We start from the raw sequence: 19971 nt of genomic DNA on the forward strand, positions 1-19971 counted from the left end.
CAAAACCATATATTTGCTTGAGGAATGTTATTAAGCTGGAAGTCACAATAAGCTAATTGACCATAGGTAGAGTTACAGACACCTAACATTCACTTCGCTATAAAGGTTTTCTTCAAAGCAAGTGTTTCCTGCCGTTTTAATTCTGATTTCCGCATTCAAAAATCTTACCCACGTCCATTGAGCTACAAGACCCGGAATGCAAATAAAGATCCCGAGCTCTCTCTCCGAATGCTTCCATCAGATGAGCTGATCTTCATTACAAAGAACGATGATATTTCAAAAGTATAATAAATGAAGAAAATATTATGTTCACATCATTGAGTAATAAAATAACTTGTTGAGCAGTTTTTAAAAGAATGATGATATTTTAGAAGAATAATAAATTCACTAGAGCTCAGTATTTCAGTTAATGACAAAAAAACTGTTAAATAGTTCATTTGGATAATCATTGAAATTTTTGATTTTGGCATAACTTCAAATTACAAATACAAAGGTGTATCAAATTTAAAAATAACACTACATCAAATGTCCCATTTTTTATTCAACAAAAGTTAATGATTCAGATTATTAAAAAAAAAAAAAATACGTTATCTTATCAACTTTGCAAAACAAATATCAATTTTACCAAATGATCTTCCAATAAACCATTTCAAAATAAGCTTTCATCCAAACTTCCGTTCAACTAAACATTATTCGACGAAAATAAGTGTTCTAAAGACATTCGACCAAATGTCCATTCGACTAAATGTCCTTTCGACCAAATGTACTTTCAACCAAATGTCATTCGACCAAACGTCATTCGACCAAATGTCATTCGACGAAATGTCCTAAAGCCCATCTACTGACATAGACGGATAGTTCGTAAATCGTCCGCATAGGTGACGCCACAATCTGACTTTTTACTGTGACGTTCTAGAGACTTGGCATGTTCTGCAAAGTTGTTCATTTTGATAAAATAAACAACTCTCTCGAAGACGTCAAAATTCCACAGCCTACTGTTTTCGAGTTATTGGCGAAATTAGAGAAAATTAGTGATAAAACGATTTTTTTTCACCGAATTTGACATTTTTCCTTAGAACCATGTCAAATAATATTTTTTGCTGATAAACATATAACAAACGCAAGCTCTGGTGGAAAAATTTTAATAATACGACGCATAGAAATTGAGAAATTATGAAAAACTGAAAAATAGAGCATTTTTTGAACCTTAATATCTCCAAAAGCGCAAAAAATCGCAAACTCAAATTTTCAGGCAACATAGAGCAATACTTGATGAAACGGATGTCAAAATTCCAGAGAGGTATATTTTGGTGTTTTTGAAATCTATCATTTTTATTTAACAATGATTATATTTCTCCAATACAGTTAATTTCCATGAGGAATCTGAAGGGACGATTGACTTCAAGAAATAATGAGTCGTGGAACAAAAACTTTCAGAAAACTGTTTAAAAAATCCATCATAGTAGCCATGAAATTCAGTTTAAGAGCAGTTCCTTGAGTTGATATCGAGTAATGTAGATGAAAGTGTAGATTAAAACTGGGTACATAATTGTGTTTCTTCAATAATTCAAATGATATAGTATGCCATGAAAGACTTGATCATGTGTCAGTTAAATGTTGTCATCATGGTTCGAGGTGAGCAATTAATTTTGTGAATGTGTTACTTTTAACACGGAAAATCAAATTTTAAAGCATATTCATGTCGATATCTCTAAATACTAAAATTTCAGAGCGCACGATCTCTTGTCCGGAGCTTGTAGGTTTGTTTTAAAACGGAAAGAGCGTTAATTCTTGGATGTTTCGAAACAGAGCACAGATCAAAGGTATCAATTTGGAGATTCCTTCGATTTTGAGAACTGTTAGGTTGTTTAACCTTAAATATGTGTCTAATCACCGGATTTGCTTAAATTTTGAATTTTTCAAGTTCTTTCATAATTTCTTAGGTTTTATGCGTCGTATTATTAAAATTTTTCCACCAGAGCTTGCGTTCGTTGTATATTTATTAGCAAAAAATATTATATGACATGGTTCTTAGCAAAAATGTCAAATTCGGTGAAAAAAATTGTTTTTTTACTAATTTTCTCTAATTTCGCCAATAACTCGAAAACAGTAGGCTGTGGAATTTTGACGTCTTCGAGAGAGTTGTTTATTTTATCAAAATGAACAACTTTGTCGAATATGTCAAGTCTCTAGAACGTCAAAGTAAAAAGTCAGATTGTGGCGTCACCTATGCGGACGATATACGAACTATCCGTTTATGTCAGTAGATGGTCCACGTTGTTACAAAAAACTTTGCCGAAGACACCAAATACCGGAAACGCTTCGTTACCGAGTTATTAATTTTGTCCCGCCAGATTGAGTCCCTGGCCCATAGTGCAATGTTATTGTTTTCATTGTTTAAAGACCTACACAGAAAAAAATATTTGAATTTCAATGTGATGAAAACTGCAGTCTACTGTAAAAATAAATCAATTTCGTGCGTTATAACAGTATCATGTAAACTTACATGAGTATACATTCAGTTTTCAACTAAAAATGCTTGAAAGTTACATGATCGTGTAAATTTAAAGTGAATTTGATTGAAAAATAATGGATTGGTCGTTGAAATTTAGGTTTATTTTGATGCTCCAAATATGTGCATAAAAATAAACTTAAATTCACAACATATTTTTAGCTGTGTATACTTGCTCCAACGCTTGTCAAAACAATACATCTCAAAAAAATTTGCTCGTGTATTGGTCAAATATGATTAATCTTTTTCTAAGCATGTAGAACGTTTACTAAGAAGGATTATAAAATCAGATTGTACCTTAGATATTCTATAGCTTCTGCGTTTATAAGGCAAAATCATGATGAAAATGTCTGAATTCGATTCCCAGAAAATGCAATGCAAATTTACTAGGGCATAGGGTATCAACGTAGTTTACACACAATATAGAGTAAGGTGGGGCAAAAGTTCGACCCTAGTGGTATAATCAATGTTTCCAGGAAAACAATAGCAGATGAAACGAAACAAATATCATACAGCGAACCTTCAACATATTGGCTATAATTTTGCTGAACAAACTTGTGTCAAAATATTACCCCTTTTTAATTATAACAGTTTCAAAATTGATTGTAATTGATTGATTGTATTGAAAAATACACACTAAGTTTTCATCAAAAAATGCCCAAAACAGGGTTTATTGTAATACACCCAAAAATAGCAGTTTTTCGCAAAACTAAGTGGAAATGTAAAATATTTGTAATTTTTTTCGCACGATCAGGCAAATTTTGCTAAATTTGAAGATAATATGTGGATTTCAGGCCATTTGAAAATTTTTCCGTGAGTATATACATAGGCCGAACTTTTGCCCCGCAAATTTGAACTTTTGCCCCGCTATGGGCCAAAAATTGTTTCCAAGCATTTATGCAAAAACTAATACACGTCAAAGCATCCTTATGATAGGCCTAGAAACGCCCTTACATAAAATATTGAAAAATATTTTATTTTCGTTTGGTTCCATGCATCGAAAATTTAACCAAATATTACAATATTCTTGTCAAAAAACAACAAACAGTCATAACTTTTCCAAATTTCAATCGATTTTTATGATATTTGAAGTGAAAGTCTCTTACTTGCATAGCATTCGAACCACCATGACATTTCTAAGTTCTATTTTGAATTGAGCTAGAAACCTTTAAAAGAAACTCTTGCCCCACTCGAAATTTTGCCCCACTTTATTCTACTAATGCAAAAATGATAATTTCGGCACAGTGAGCGCTTGTCCAAGTGTTCATTGAAACACTTAGCTGAACTACAGGCTCTGTCCAAGTAACGACGTAATGCCAAGAAAAAAAGGATTAAGTTTGATGCATATCTTGAGCATTGGGGCATACTGGAAAGCACTTAGGTTTCCGATTTAATCAAAAAGTGACCTTTGAATGTCTGCTTGTGAAACTTTTTCCGACCTTCGGGCAATTCTCCCCAGCGCGAATGCAACCCCGCTTACCTTATTTACGATGCTGCGAGCTTTTCACTCGGGTAAATGGGCTTAAACATTTTTTTTTTATTACAATCCAGTGCATACAGAACCCGACTCTGATTATTCAAATCAACTTTATCATTACTTTTACATCATGTTGAGTAGAACCGACTGCATTTACGATGATCGTTTTTAAATTCTTTGCGATTTAGAGGAAGTTCATCGATTTTAACCCGATTTGACCAAGTAAACCCCCTTTATAATTTTAACCTCTTTGAATATTCTTCATTAACAAAAGATATGTAGGTGCACCGTTCCTGAAATAAAAAAAAAACAATTCAAAAATGAGTTCAGAGTGATTTTTTTTTTCAAATTAAATTATTTGCTAGAATTCAAAATACCACCAAATGTCCACTGGAGAAAAGTTATAAAACGATTTTATTTACTTTAAGCAGATAAAATCATAATTTTCTGTGGAAAATGGAATAAAATATTTTATTAATCAGGTCTTTACCAGTGTTGCCTAAGAACTTCATGAATGAAATGTTTCTGATAATAATAAAGGAATTTAAAATATATGTAGATGCTTAGGTATAATGCGCAAACAAGACGACCTATTCACCACTTCGGTGGAAACGAGGGGTGGTTGGGGTTCTCACCACTCCCGATCGAGCTTTCGTGCGTGATTCTCTCTCTCGCTAACGCCGATGAGAGAAAACAATGGCGATCGTAACCGCCAGAGAGCGGGAGCTTTTTGCCGAATTTTAAGCTAACGATCGCGCCGTGATCGTCACGATCTTCGATCTAGGTGGGTGGTGGGAGTTGTTGCGCACCCGATCACTTTCGCCTTCGTTTGAAGCAAACCGTTCGGAAAAGCTTGGCCCCAGCAGGGAGCTTTCCGAAGGCCCGGACTGCGCGCGCTGCACCGCAACTGCAGCAGCTGAATGTGGTTTATACAAACACGAAAAAAGTGGCGAATGCGGCAAAAAATAACCAAATTGATCGCGATCAGTGATTGCCTTAGCGTGCTGCTGTTTCTGCTGAAGGTGTTCAACGCCGCGGCAAAAGGCAACTCCGGCTGGGGCCAACCGATCATTACGCCGTTTGGATTGGTTTGAGGCACACCTCGCGCGGGCTCACATCACATATTGGACCTACTTGAAATACTGTTGGTGTCGACTTTTTTTTTCCTTTCTTCCTAAAGTGCAGCCATGCATTTCCTTTACTTCATACAGCTGTCACGCTCTGTTTAGCCCGCCCCGAAACTAACTTCCTTTTTGTCCGGAACGCTTTCTTTCCCTTTTCCCGCAGTTTGAAGTGTCCAGCTCAGAGGAGAACCCCCAGGGAAAATCTGCCACCAGAGGAACCAGTTTTTCAGCAGTGATTCGACGATTTTCCGAAACTTCTGTATTTCATCATCATGAAGCCGTTCAGTTGGAGTACGAGTGTGTTGGTGGTCCTGTGCCTTGGGGCCTGTGCTTTGGCCGCCCCGTCCAGCAATGTCCGGGTGAAGCGCGCCGATACCGAACTCAGCGATGTGGAGCTTGTTGGAGCTGAGGTTAGTGATGATCTTTTTTTTTCTGTTATGACCTAAATCTTGTGATTTTGAATGATCGAATCCAATCTGTTGAGCAACTGTCGATAAGTCAATTGACCTTTTCGGGAGGATTAGTGGAATACCACTCAAAAGCTCGCGCCAAATTTCAAGTGTGGATGAACAAGTGAAAGGACGCATCAGTTATCACCTCGGAGTCAAGGTCGCACCGGGAGAGTGAGTGGAGTGAGTGACATTGTGCGCGATCGGTTTGCATAAGAGCAGGTGTTAATTGCTGCGCGCGAAACAAATTGCTGCACGGTGTTTCTGAAACAGTTATAAACTAAAAAAAATGGCTATCAATTCTGCACCGACCGTATGAAAAAGATATGGCAAACTAGCACACTCTCCATGAAATTGAAAATGTTTTACCGAGGGAAATGAAAGCAAAAGTGATTTGAAGATTTAGGGACATTTCCGTAATTTATTTTCATTTTTAAGGAAATTCCCGTACATAATTTACCACTAACAAACAATTAAAGTAACTATCAAGTTCAAATCTTTATTCGAAATATGTGATATTCAAGTTTTATTCTGTGAATCTGAAAAAAAATGAGGCAATCCAAAGTAACAAAAATTTTTCTGAAAATGTTACATATTTAATCAAATAAAACAAAATCACAGCTATTTAAAACATGAAAAAGAATATTCAGTCAGGGGTATGTAAATAGAATTTATTGAATTCTCATCCTCAGTTCAGTTTGGATGAAATTTTGTAGATTGATGTAGAAATTATGTGTGAAAAACTATGTAAATTACATGCTGATTTGATACGGTGTTCAAGGTCAGCAACGAACTCCGTGCGTTCGAACCTTCAGATCCGCAAGCAAAATCAGCGATCTTTGGGAAATTTATGAACAACATTCATATTCATGCACACTCATGAAAATTTATTCTATCAAGTTTTGAGTTCATCGACCATTTAATGCGCTGCAGCAACTCTCTTGAATATATGCCTTGAGATCTGCAAGCGTAACCAGTAATCATTTGTAGGATTATGAACAAGGATGATGCCCATACAAACTCACTTATTCATGTAGTAACAAGATTTTATTACAACGACCGTTCAAAGTTATCAAATAACTATATAAGAATATAGGTCATGAGACTTTTTTTTTTCTTTTTATTAACGAAATTTTTGCCCTCGGTCAGTTCATCTTGAGACCATCGGCTTTACTTCCCTTCCGAAGGAAGCCGTCACTATAACCTTTACGTCATAGGTGACTATTCTGGGGATGGGATTCGATCTCAGGTTCTCGACGTGAGAGGCCGGGAGACCCAGGCCCGTCCTCCAAGTCATGAGATCTACAAGCGTAATGAGTGACTTTTCACAAATTGTGGACAATGATTATACGTCAGCTCTGTCATCGTAAAATTTGAGCTTCTTAGCCAACCCTTTTTAAGGAGGGCGTTTATTTAGTCTAAAGGGCGCTACTACTCCCATGGTTTAATTAAGCATGTGAAAAACGTTACATTTGATTATATTTGACTGGGGTTTTGCTTTAAAAAATCGTTTTTGGCTTACAGACAGTCTTATAAAAGGCTCACGAATTTATTTTCTTGGCTCATGCGTTTCGATCCCAATTTAGATCTTCTTCAGGGATAAAGAATATTTATTTATCCTTGTTGAAGAAGATCCAAATTGGGATCGAAACGTTGGAGCCAAGAAAATAAATTCATATACATAGGAGAAGGTTTCGACCGTGATTGTTTTGTATTATTTGTGTTTTATCGCTGTAGCGGTCATGCGACTCAAAGGAAAAGGGAGTTTTTTTTTGTCACCACCTAATTAAATTTCAATCTTGTCGCTCCCTTGCGACGCCTATGCACCTATTCGTTTCCATCATTTGCTTCTATAGACTTCCTTTTACTTTGAGTCGCATGAACGCTACAGCCATAAAACACAAATAATAGAAAATAAATTCATGAGCCATTAATTCGTAAGACTGCAAGCCAGACAAAATTTTTTGAAGAACGTTACAAATAATAATTCCAAATATAGTTCTCCTTATGCATTTGCACGAGATTGTGTTCCAAGTCAATTAAAATGTGAAATGGAGTACCGTTTTGATTCATATTACGGACACTTAAGGCCTCAGTGAAGAATAACTCATCGAAAAGCATGTAGAATAAACCATTCCGTATGGTTTCTCTGCATTAGCAAACCTTCAAAACGCTTAGCTTTCGAATGTTGAGTAAACATTTCGATTCCGCAATTTGAATAATTTTAAATATATAAAAATGTGTGAACTTTTCATGATTCTTATTCCGGACGCTCCCTCACTTTTGCCTCATATTCCGGACAATTTGTTTCGAATTCCGAGCAGTTAAAACATATCATGAATAGAAAATCCAAATTATTAGAAAGACGCTTAAGGTAGTTGGGCATTATAATTTTTCATAGATATCTATGGAAAATGTATATTAAAACGAACCTCGAAAGTGAGATCTTTTGAACGGTAAAAATTGAAACATTTTGTGTGAAATGCTTCCCATACAAAGTAGAGTGTCCGGAATTTGAAGCTGTCCGTAATATGAATCAAAACGGTAGTGTTTGATCCGTTGAATCGGTTATATGCTCTTATGCGAGCGAGTGACGAAATCCTGAATAATTGTATTCAGTTCATAAAGTAACCGCCCTTTTGGTATCGATCATCCGTAAATATGGTCACGTATTCATTTCAAATTATATCTTTATCGTTTACCAAAATAAACCCTTTCCCATATCCAAACTCCCAGTGTTTTTTTTTGTGGAAGTGCAGAGGACTTCTCGGCTTCCATAAAGCAAGTAACACGTCAACATTTCCCTCCCATCCCCAAATTGACCTGCATTCGGGCGCAGCCGGCACCGTTATTGTTTGTTTTACAAATGAGAGCGTCAGTACTTACACACTGAAGGGGCTAGTGATCCTGAGTAGCATCTGTTGATTACCTGTGTGAGTACCGCTCTTTTTACAAAAACGGAGTAGCAATTGCGGGCTGTCAATCATGCTCAAGTCAATTAAAATGTAGAATGCAGAAATCAAGGATAAATCTCTCTTTTAATGGTTTTCCCGGACAATCTAACTTCCATAGTAAAAAAAACTCATTCTATTAACAACTACCGAAAAGCTAAACATTACATATAACTTGCAATTGGATTAGATGGACAAATTGATGTGAAGATTTGCGAAAAGTTACACGTCTTCTCAGTGAGAATCGAACTTACGACTCCCCGATCTCTAGTTGGGGCGCTCAGCCAGTACAGTTGCTGGCTAGTGTTATGTGCTATTTCATTACCTAAAAAATAATGCGCTCTCGGGCTAGGCATTGGATATTAATAGAAAGCGTTGTGTTTGGATGGGCATCTAATTCTTCCGAAAGAGGTGCACTTTGCGAAAAAGGACCACGTGATTATTGAGCTGAAATCGAATTCAGGTTAACTTCTGCGTTCATGAGTCCTCTCATAGCGTAGTGGTAACGCGCCCTCACTACAGATCGGGGAGTCGTAATTTCGATTCTCACTGTGAAGACGTGTAACTTTTTCGCAAATCTTCACATCAATTTGTCCATCTAATCCAATTGCAAATTATATGTAATGTTTAGCTTTTCGGTAGTTGTTAAACTTCCACTCGGCTGGTTAGCCGTAAACCACAATTCATAATTAAAAACAAGTACTCATTCTATTGCTTAAAAGCAATATGGTTTCAAAATTCAAGATGGTAACCAGAATAGTTTACTCGCAATGATTATGACCACGATGAAAATGATCGCTAAAACTTTTTTAACTTCAAATGAAAGCTACATCCTTTTATCCATAAAATGACATAGTTTGCTTTATATTTTGAGGGATATATGAAAGGAAAGATGCGTGAAGATGTACCTCAGGTGAAAGTGAACTTTTCCGCAAACAGTTTAGTTGGCTGAGCTGTACCAGGGCGTCAAAATGCTCATGGCTTCAAAAAGAAAAACTCCATGAGATAGGGTCAATTTACTCCAAGGCTCTGATACAGCTTGCAAATTTTAGCTTAGAGATGCACCTGATTTCTGAAAGATGTACATTAGATTAGATCATATTGCTCCAGAGCGCTGAAGCAGCTATCAAATTTAACTTTTTGTGCTACAGGCCGTTGAGATTCACCTGATCTAGGCAAGATAAGGTGAAATTACTACATTTAGTGATTTTTTTGTGAGTTACTGAGAAAGTGTTTTGATGGCAAAATGATTAGAATGAAGCATTTTTGAAATTAAATATATCAATTACACTTTTAAACTAAAAATATATATATTAAAAATTCAAATAGTAGTACTGAAGGATGCTTCAACTCTTGAGCAGTCCTTCCTTGAAATATTCGTCTGGGATGCCTACGTTTAACGTGAGATAAGATAAAATTTATCCAGATTGCTAGTGCAGCATGGAAATTACGAACAAAGCCTTAAGATGCACCTCAACTACGTCAGACAAGGTTAAAATACTCCAGGGCGTTGATAGAGCTTAGATCTTTTAACTGATGTCCTATAGGATGTCAAGATGTATCTGATCTTTGTGGAATAAGCGAAAAAGCGTTCACCTTGCTGAGTTGCAACCTCAGTTATGTTACCAAATTTGTAGGATTGAATCACTCTAGAACGTTGATACAGCTTGGAATATACAGTTACAGGTTTTAAGATACTCTGTGTAGGCATATAGTGAGGTCATTTTACTCCAGGGCGTTAAATTTTTAATTGATATCTCACATGAAACATGGCCTAGTTACTTCAGGGCTTTACCATTTCAATTAATATCCTACAGAGCGTTGAGATGTACCTGATCTACGTGAGATACGGTTAAATTACTCCAGGGCATTAATACAGCTTAACAGTTTTTCATCATTTCATACTGGGCGTTGATATGTAGCTTGGAGTTTTCTATTGAAGTTCTACAGGACGTTTAGGAAAATCCTGATAATGTAGGGGTTTGATAAAGCTTGAAAGTTTCATTTGAAATCTTACTGGGCGTTAAGATGTACCTGATCCACAAAGGATAACGTCATTCTACTCCAGGGTGTTGACACAACTCCGCTCCGAAATTCAGATTGATATCATGCAGGGCGTTAAGACGCTCCTTATCTCGCAAAGATCTATGTGATATAAAGTCAAATTACTTCAGAGCAATGATACAACCAGACTATTTCGATTTATGTTACATAGGGCGTTGAGATGTATCTGATCTACGTGAAATGAGGTCAAACTATCCAAGGCGTTAATACAGCTTGGAACTTTCAATTGATGTCATACAAGGCGTAAGTATGCACCTGATCTACATGAAGCAAGGTCAAGTTACTTGAATATTTTGATTGATTTTCAACACGATGGTGATATGCTATTTATCTCGTTACCGATGTTACTGATGAATTCGAGTGACAATATTACAGAAAATCGGAGATAAGCTTCTTAGTCGTCGGCTAAGCACGACTAAGCAGGACGAAAGGGCTGATTATAAACTTACAGGCTCAAACATTTATGCTCTATCAAGTGTTGAGTTCAATGGCTATATAAAGAAATCCAATATTTCCTAGGAATACAGACCAATTTAGATCTAGATCAATCGAATGATCTTCTGAAGGATTACGAGTAACATTTACACTCATATTGGATCATGCAACTTTATCTGTCAAGCTTTTCTAAGTATGGTCACAACTAGTGAACTTTCAAAGATTTATGAACAAAGTTGACACCCATTAGGACTCACCTAATCACAATCAACGAAGGTTTTTATGCAACGACTGTTTTAGATCATGCAAGAACTGCTTGGGATACAGGTCATCTAGTCTACCTACAAGCAAAACGGACGACCGTTCAAAACATTTGGAACACACGGTGCTTTCCAGACCACCGTTAATAATTATCAGAAATCTCAATCCAACCTGTGCTATCCTATTGTTTTCTTCCCGGCAAATTAAAAAAAACGTTAAATAAGTTAAATAGTTATAAGTTAAATTTTGCACATGCAAAGCCTCCAGGTGACTTCGTTATGCGTACATTTTGGTTGTCTGACGATCAACTTTGAACCAAGATTCAAAGGCTTCTACTAGTCGCGGTAATGGAAACCCGTTTGAATGTCACTGATTTGTGGATTTGTAGACTTATACCATCAAAAGGGCGTAACTTCAAAACGGGCCCTAGGATTTTCTTTCAAAAGTTGGCCAAAACAAGCAGCTTAGCCATAGAATACGACAGGTGAGCTTTGATTTGATGAAGATTCAATAGGATGATAGTAAAGGTCTGGGGAGCACCGTGTAAGAAGGATAATATCCATACAGGGTTGTAGAGCTAAGACCTACAGAGTTTTGAGTTTCTGCAAAGTCCAAAATTGACATGAAATAATCTATTGAGTCTGTTTGTGTATGAACCTAATAAACCAACTTCAGATTATGTTTGATTTTGCTCGCTTGAGTACGAACCTCATTCAAAAACCTCTAATAGATTGCTGGTTACGATTCAGGGTTACACTCGAAGAACTTTTTGAATAACTGAAACCAATCTTTTGACTCAAAACTTGATAGTTTAAGTTTGTTCCAGCCTGCATGAGTATAAATACTTTTCCTGTTTCCAATAGAGAAAAAATCATCAGTTATACTTGTAGATTTGAAAGCCTTTAATCAAAGTAGTTCAAAAAGAATCTTAAAGTGTATCAGGAAGCAAAGCTTAATTCTATATGATTATGTGAGCCCACATGAGAGTAAGCCTGATGTTTAAGAGGTAACGTTTTTCGATTCAAGGTCCTGTATTCGAGGAAGTGCTTGGAGTTGTTGGACTTGAAACTTGATTGATTATGTTTGTTTAATTCTGTAAACGTATGAACCTTATTCTTAACTTCTGATAGATCTCTGGATACGCATGTAGAATCAAAGGCCTTTATTCAAAGTGATTGTTGGTTAACCACAAATAATTGTTGAATTATAATCTTGACAGAACATATTTTATGAAGCCTGTTCTGATGTAAACCATTTTTACTAACGTCAGACAATTCACTTAGACTTGTGTAGATCTGAAACCCTATATCCAAATGAGTACTTGGATTCAGCTCTAAAAATAATAGATAACAGCTGTTTGATCCTGCGGAGTATGAATTGCAATGGTAATACTTTTGATGAGCATTGGTTACGTTCATAAAACTGAATATCTATACTCCAAAGAGTTCAAGAGTTTAAGAAGATGGTTTTAGGTCATTTGGCCGTGGCACGTAATTGCTGAAGGCCAAATGGGTAATTATGCCGAAGCTTATGAAGCTTAAAAGGAATTAGTTATTTTTGTGCATATTTTATAACACATGCTCTGATGTTCCGAAATTATAATATTCCAAAGTATATGCTACACGAATGTCGCGAAGCCTCAGATGAGCACAAATCTCATCAACGTTATATAACGTTATGTCACGTAAATGGAGGATTTAGTGTAATTGGAGTGCCACAATAATTTAAAACCGGATTTGTTGACTATTCGAAAGAAAAATGCTCTTCCAGTTTCGACAAATGATGATATTTGCTAGAGCCTTGAAACAGGTTAACGTTAGATTTATAGCCTGTAGGCTTCATGGCCGTGTGGTTATCGGCGTATTGTGAATGCCATGAAGCATAGGTTCGATTCCCGCTTTAGTCAGTGTGCTTACCTATGGCACAAATCTCCCAACTGGTGGAGAACGTGCCTTTGGAGCCGCCCTTCTGATAGTCAGTGTGTTTTGTCAAACGAAAAAAAATAAACATCACTAGACTATCGGGCGTTTCGTGTTGCTCGTTGCTTAATGTTATTGTTCTGTCCATCCTGAACTCTGACTGAAGACGAAATAAAACTAAAACAAGATTTTTTGTAAAAGTAGTCAAATCCAACAGTCTAAGGATTCGGTTATTTCCACGACAATTTTTTTTTTGTTTTTCTAATCTATTCAAAAATATGTTGAATTATTTATTCTTGACCGATCCGATGCCCGAAATTTGAGATTTTGTTAATAGATCTCATTGATTCAAGATCCTGAATCTGATGGTTAGTTGATTTGTTTGTGAATGGTGATTTGTGAACTTTTCGCAAATTTTCTCAGAAATGAAAATATTTCTCGAAATTTGCTCTAATTCTTCAAAACACTGCTACTTCCATTTCCCTCGATGGAACATTTTCAAATTCACGGAGAATATGCTAGGTTGCCATATCTATCAAAGAATTGATGATCATTTTTTGCGTTGATAACGATTTACCGAATTGAGACACACCGTGATCCCCGTACATAAGGGTAGGTGAGAAAACAGAATGCCGAACCATGAAGCATCACTATTGTTCTGTTCCGTTCGATTGTGAGAGAAAACACGTGCTCTGGGTGCGTTTCAAGTTCAATCATAATTAGCTCGCGCGCAGTGGATAAGCATCTCAAGTTCGAACCACCACACCGCAGCAGTGATAAGCATGTGCGATACACCGGAGCGGGAGATCAAGATCAACCCGCTGCGAGTTGCCAAGCACAAGCTAAGTCGTAAATTATGCGGTATCGCCTCATACCTCGACGCAAGCAAAAACAGTATGTGAAATGCCCAGTGCAGAGTTATGCGAAATTGCTTGCTGAAATGACGATCGTACGTATCGTAGCATCGCGCGCGATAATCGACAGGAAGTGTATTAACTGGCGATCAATCAGTTGCGTTGAATGATTCGGGGAAATAGTAGCTGATTTCCTAGTTGATAGGGTTTTTGTGGCATATGATAATCCAATTCGTTTAATCGTTCGAAGTGTGCTTCCGGATGGGTATGCAAATGCTGCATTATCATATTTATGAGCGATAAAAATGGTAAAGATTTCCATCTGACTAAAGGTTTAAATTATGATTAATTAACTGTAATGTATGTGGAACACAGGAAACCATATTGTATAATTTCTTAAATTATTCTTAATTATCTCTCAATCTTTCTATATCTAGATCTATAAATATGCCTTCTTTCAATTTCTTATTCTTCCAATCTCTCAAACTCTCAATATCTTCATCACTTAATCTCTCAGTTACTCAATTTCTCAAATACTCAATCCCCCAATTTCTCAATCTTCCTTTCTCAAGATCTCTCTATCTATCAATCTCTCAATCTGTCAATCTTTCAATCTCACAATCTCTGGATCTGTCAATCTATTAACTTGTCAATCTCGCAATCTTTCAATCTCTCAATCTTTCAATTTTTCAATCTTTAAATATTCCAATCTCTCTTAATCTTTCAATCTCTCATTCTCTCAATCTCTGAAACTTCCAATCTATCGCTCAATCTTTAAATCTCACAATCTCTCAATCTCCTAATCTCTCAATCTCTCAATATCTCAATAATTCAATCTCTTATTCTCTCAATCTATCAATCTCTAAATCTCTTAATATACTTCTAATATTTCTTATTCTGCCAATCTCTCAATATCACAATCTCTCGGTTCTCAATATCTCAATAATTTATTCTCTCAATCTCTTAATATCTCAATCTCTCAGTCTTTCTGTATTTAAATCTATGAATATTTCTTCTTTCAATATCTTATCTTTATCACTCAATCTCACAGTTACTCAATTTCTCAGTTATTCGATTCCCCAATTTATCAATCTTCCTTTCTCAAGATCTCTCAATCTTTCAACTTCTCAATCTTGAACCTCTAAATCTCTACATCTCTAGATCTTTCGATCTCTCAATATATCAATCTCTCAATCCTTCAATTTTGCAATCTTTTAATATCTCAATCTCTCAATATCTCAACCTCTCAAACTTTCAATCTCTAAATCTCTTAATATTCCTATCTTTCAACTTTTTATTCTGTCATCCCTCAATCTCTCAATCTCTCATTCTTCATACAAATTTAATCTAAATTTAATTAGCGGTATTCAGTGCTGACTTAGTTGAACGATCTTCAAATTCAACAATGTCTATCGACTCTCCATTCACGGCGTCAAAGTGTCAACCAAAAAGCATCAATCATAGTTTGTCTTAGTGAATGGTTTAACCTAAATCTCGTCACAACGCATCATGGACAACCTTGCACTCCAATCAGTGCAGCGAGATGTGGCATGTTGGTTCATCAAACCACAGCCAATCCAATCTTCTGTAATAGAAGATGCTACGACTCGTTTGTTTTTTCGTTGACATACTTAAGATCTCGATTGCTGAAATTGGAGATTACGTGGTTTCCATGTTTAGTTGTTTTGTTGTATGATAATGTGGCATTTCTATCGACAGAAAAGTATTTTGATGATTGCCTTAGAGGTATTTCACACAAAGTGTATGTATCGACCAATTTATTGAAATTATTCTACACCGAAAAAAAAACTGATTAACTTCGTTTTGATCATTACAGCTCGTACCATTTTTCCAAGCATCCTTCGTTTATCCACCAGAATTGCATTGAACCATTTGATCTAAAGACCAACTTACAAGACCTTTGCCGACATGGGTTTTAAGTGCACACCAATACACTCTTACTGCATTTGCACCACGTAAACCGCTTTTTTACTACGTGGTATAGGTACTAAGCTAAGCAAAACCTGTTAGTAACTAATCTTGCAAGCAACCGTCTTAACATCTAAAAAGCGGAAAAATCGTCGCACCTCCTCCCAACCTTTTCCATTTCTTGCAAGCGACATAAAGCACATGTTACCACGCAAACCTGACAGCAGCCTGCACAAGCACTAAAGCTATTGCCACTTCTGCCTTTAACTCATTTAAGTTGCCAATAACCTTTGAGTCACTACCGCAAATCACCAGCGTTTGATCACAAGCCATTCCAACAGATTTCATAGATATGATCGAATTAAGTTATTTTTGTTCCAAATCTAAAAAAAAATGGAATGACCCTTGAAAAATCACTTTCAAACCACCATCAGAGCATCGATTAAGTCTGATGGAGTCAAACATTCATACCTATACATCGTGGCCAGGGTGACGCCTTTGGGCGGGTTTTCGGATCAGTCAGCTGTGATGAATGCCAACGCCAGCGAATGTGTGTTGGTTGGCCAAATGGTTGGTGATTGTGGAGCGAATGTGCAAAAAACCGACTCTCCTTGGCTGCAGCTTTTCTGCATTGACCACAAACGATTTATAATTGGAGCTTGGTTTCTGTGTCATTTCGGTGGGAAGGAAACTTAAAAAAGAATACAGGAGTTAAAAAAATGTTGTAAAATGGCTAACTACTGTGATTAAAACAATGAACATTAAATGCAACAATAATAAATGTACCCTGCGTAATTAAAAATGCATGTTTGCTGAACATAAGTAAGCATATGTAATCAGTCTCTGTTTACAATATTTTTATAACTAATCTTACTGAAGCCTTACACTTTTTTCAATTCAACTAAGAAGACCTTTTTTTTCGTTCTCACTACAAACATCTCCCAATCTCTCAATCTCTACACCTCTCTTTACATCTCTATCTTTATATCCCTCTATCTCTCTAGCTTTCCATCTCTCTATCTTTCAATATCTCTATCTTTCTATATATCTATCTCTCAATCTTTCAATATATCTATCGTTCTATATATCTATCTCTCAATCTTTCAATCTATCAATCTATCAATCTATCAATCTATCAATCTATCAATCTATCAATCTATCAATCTATCAATCTATCAATCTATCAATCTATCAATCTATCAATCTATCAATCTATCAATCTATCAATCTATCAATCTATCAATCTATCAATCTATCAATCTATCAATCTATCAATCTATCAATCTATAAATCTCTCAATCTTACTATGCCCCAATTTCTCAATCTTAGATTCTCTCAATTTTCCGATCCTTTTCTATTTCTCAGTAGCTCAATCTCTCATCTCTCATCTCTATCTCTCTATCGCTCTACCTCTCTATCTCTCAATCTTTCTATCTCTCTATCCCTCTATCTCTTTATCTCTCAATTTCTCTATTTGTCTTTCTATCTATCTATCTGTCTCTCTATCTCTTTAGCACTCTATCTCTCTATATCACTTTCTATCTATCTATATATCTATCTATATCTCGATACTGTCAACTCTTCATAACTCTATGCAGAAGGCACCATCGAGTTAGGGAGGTATCGAACTACAGAACACAAAACAAGTGCAATGGTAATCCAATGGACCATCGAGATAACCATGAAAACCAACTTTTACTATAATTCTCTAATTCGAGATACGAAACACCAAGTATGGGAAAATTGACTGTAACACTATATCTCTCTATCGCAATCTCTCAATTTTCTATCTTCATCTCTTTATTTCAATTTCTCTTTGTCTATCTTTTAATATCTGTCTCTCTATCTATATATCTCTCTTTCTCTCTGTCTCTCTTTTTTTCTATCTCTCTATTTCTCAATATCTCTATTTTTTGTCTCCCTAGCTCTCTATCTCATCATCGCTCTGTCTCTCTCAGTCCCTCTATCTTACTATCTCTATCTCTCAATCTCTCCATCTAGCTAATTCGTAATATCTCAATCTCTCCTTGTTTTATCTAACAATCTCTCAATCTCTCCATTTTTCAATCTCCTAATCTCTCAATCCCTCAATCTCACTATACCCTCATTTCTCAATCTTTGAATCTCTGAATTTTGATCTCTTTCAATTCCTCTGTAGCTCAATCTATCAATCTCTTAAGGCCAATTTCTTCGTTTTTGCTTAAGCCGTAAACCACGCTTACCCGTACGATTAAACTAGGTTTAAGGCCTAAGCGGTGGTGAAGAAACTGCTTATTAATCACTCAATATCTAAATATCTTAAACTTTTAATCTATCATTATCTCAAATTCGATATCTATCTCTTTATCTCTCTATCTGTTCATTGCTCTATCTATCTATCTCTATTAATCATTTTCTATCTCTGTATCCAAGCAACTCTCCATAACTCTATGTTGAAAGGATCATAGAGTAAAGGGAGGTATCGAGTTACAGTACACAAAACAAGTGCAACTGTGATCCAAGGGGGGTGCGACGTTTCGCATAAAGACTTTTCGCATAAGGACGTTTCGCATAAGGACGCTTGGCATAATGGACATTTGGCATAATGATAATTATATGCCTTCTTTGAAATGCTACCGTTCTTGTATGAAACTGCTATATGCGAAATGTCCATTATGCCAAACGTCCTTATGCGAAACGTCCTTATGCGAAACGGGCCACCCCCGATCCAAGGGCCATCGCGGTTGTCATGAAAACCGTTTTTTACTATGGTTCTCTAACTCGGTATCGAGATACGAAATATCGAGTAAAGGAGAGTCGACCGTATCCCTATCTCTCTATCTTTCCAATGCCCTTTCTCGCAATCTTCCATTTTCTATCTTAATCTCTCTTTTTCTATTTTTCCTGCTCTCAATATCTACATCTCTCTATCTTCCTTTTTCTCTATCTCTCAATCTCTCTTTTACTATCTCTCAATCTCTCCATCCCTCTGTCTCGTAATTTTTCAATCTGTCTATCCCTATGTCTCAATTTCAAAATCTCTCAATCTCTCAATCTCAATCTCAATCTCAATCTCTCAATCTCTCAATCTCTCAATCTCTCAATCTCTCAATCTCTCAATCTCTCAATCTCTCAATCTCTCAATCTCTCAATCTCTCAATCTCTCAATCTCTCAATCTCTCAATCTCTCAATCTCTCAATCTCTCAATCTCTCAATCTCTCAATCTCTCAATCTCCCAATCTCTCAATCTCTCAATCTCTCAATCTCTCAATCTCTCAATCTCTCAATCTCTCAATCTCTCAATCTCTCAATCTCTCAATCTCTCAATCTCTCAATCTCTCAATCTCTCAATCTCTCAATCTCTCAATCTCTCAATCTCTCAATCTCTCAATCTCTCAATCTCTAAATCTCTCAATCTCTCAATCTCTCAATCTCTCAATCTCTCAATCTCTCAATCTCTCAATCTCTCTATCTCTCAATCTCTCAATCTATCAATCTCTCAATCTCTCAACCTTTCAACACGCTAAACTTCATCCGCTCAAAAATGAGTGCCGAATACACAAAATCAGCCTCTCTTCATGCAGCACAGATTCTGTGCAAAGGGGGCTGTACACAGTTTTGTGCAAACGGTGGTAAACAAACCGAATTAGTGAAATGCGCACAGAGGAGGAACGCTTGGAATGCAGAATTCGCTTCCATAATTGTTTTGCTTCTGAAAACATTAATAAAACATTCCGATTTTAAAGTTTTTCGGAGATTTTTTCATTCGAATAGTCGAAGCGGAACCAAATGGGGAAAAAACTTTCTCATTTGCGACCATCTTCCGGCTTTTTGCTGGAAAAAATCACTGAAAACTCCCCATCTTACCAACGGCCAACTGTTTGCTGCCGCGCGGGAGATGACTGACAGTTCCATTTTCATCGATCCGCGCACAACCAATGGCCAACACATCGGTTACAAATAGCATGAGTGCGACTTACACAGAATTTTCACTCAGCCAGAGAGTCCTGCATTGG

The 19971-nt window shown here is 36.4% G+C and overlaps 1 protein-coding gene across 4 annotated transcripts in view; it reads left to right on the plus strand.

Annotated features, from left to right (window-relative positions):
* LOC5571725 (salivary glue protein Sgs-3) overlaps window positions 1-19971 on the plus strand; it is a 150931-nt gene that overhangs the window by 77252 nt on the left and 53708 nt on the right. For 2 of the 4 annotated variants that reach the window (XM_021841439.1, XM_021841459.1), the window contains exons 1-2: window positions 4977-5133; window positions 5277-5523. In XM_021841439.1, the coding sequence (XP_021697131.1) occupies window positions 5386-5523 (138 nt within the window). In that variant the 5' untranslated portion in view covers window positions 4977-5133; window positions 5277-5385. Of the gene's footprint in view, window positions 1-4976; window positions 5134-5276; window positions 5524-19971 lie in introns of those variants that run through there. The other 2 variants (XM_021841453.1, XM_021841447.1) reach the window with 1 other exon arrangement.

Source organism: Aedes aegypti, chromosome 1 (assembly GCF_002204515.2).
Source record: "Aedes aegypti strain LVP_AGWG chromosome 1, AaegL5.0 Primary Assembly, whole genome shotgun sequence".
Taxonomy (NCBI): domain Eukaryota; kingdom Metazoa; phylum Arthropoda; class Insecta; order Diptera; family Culicidae; genus Aedes; species Aedes aegypti.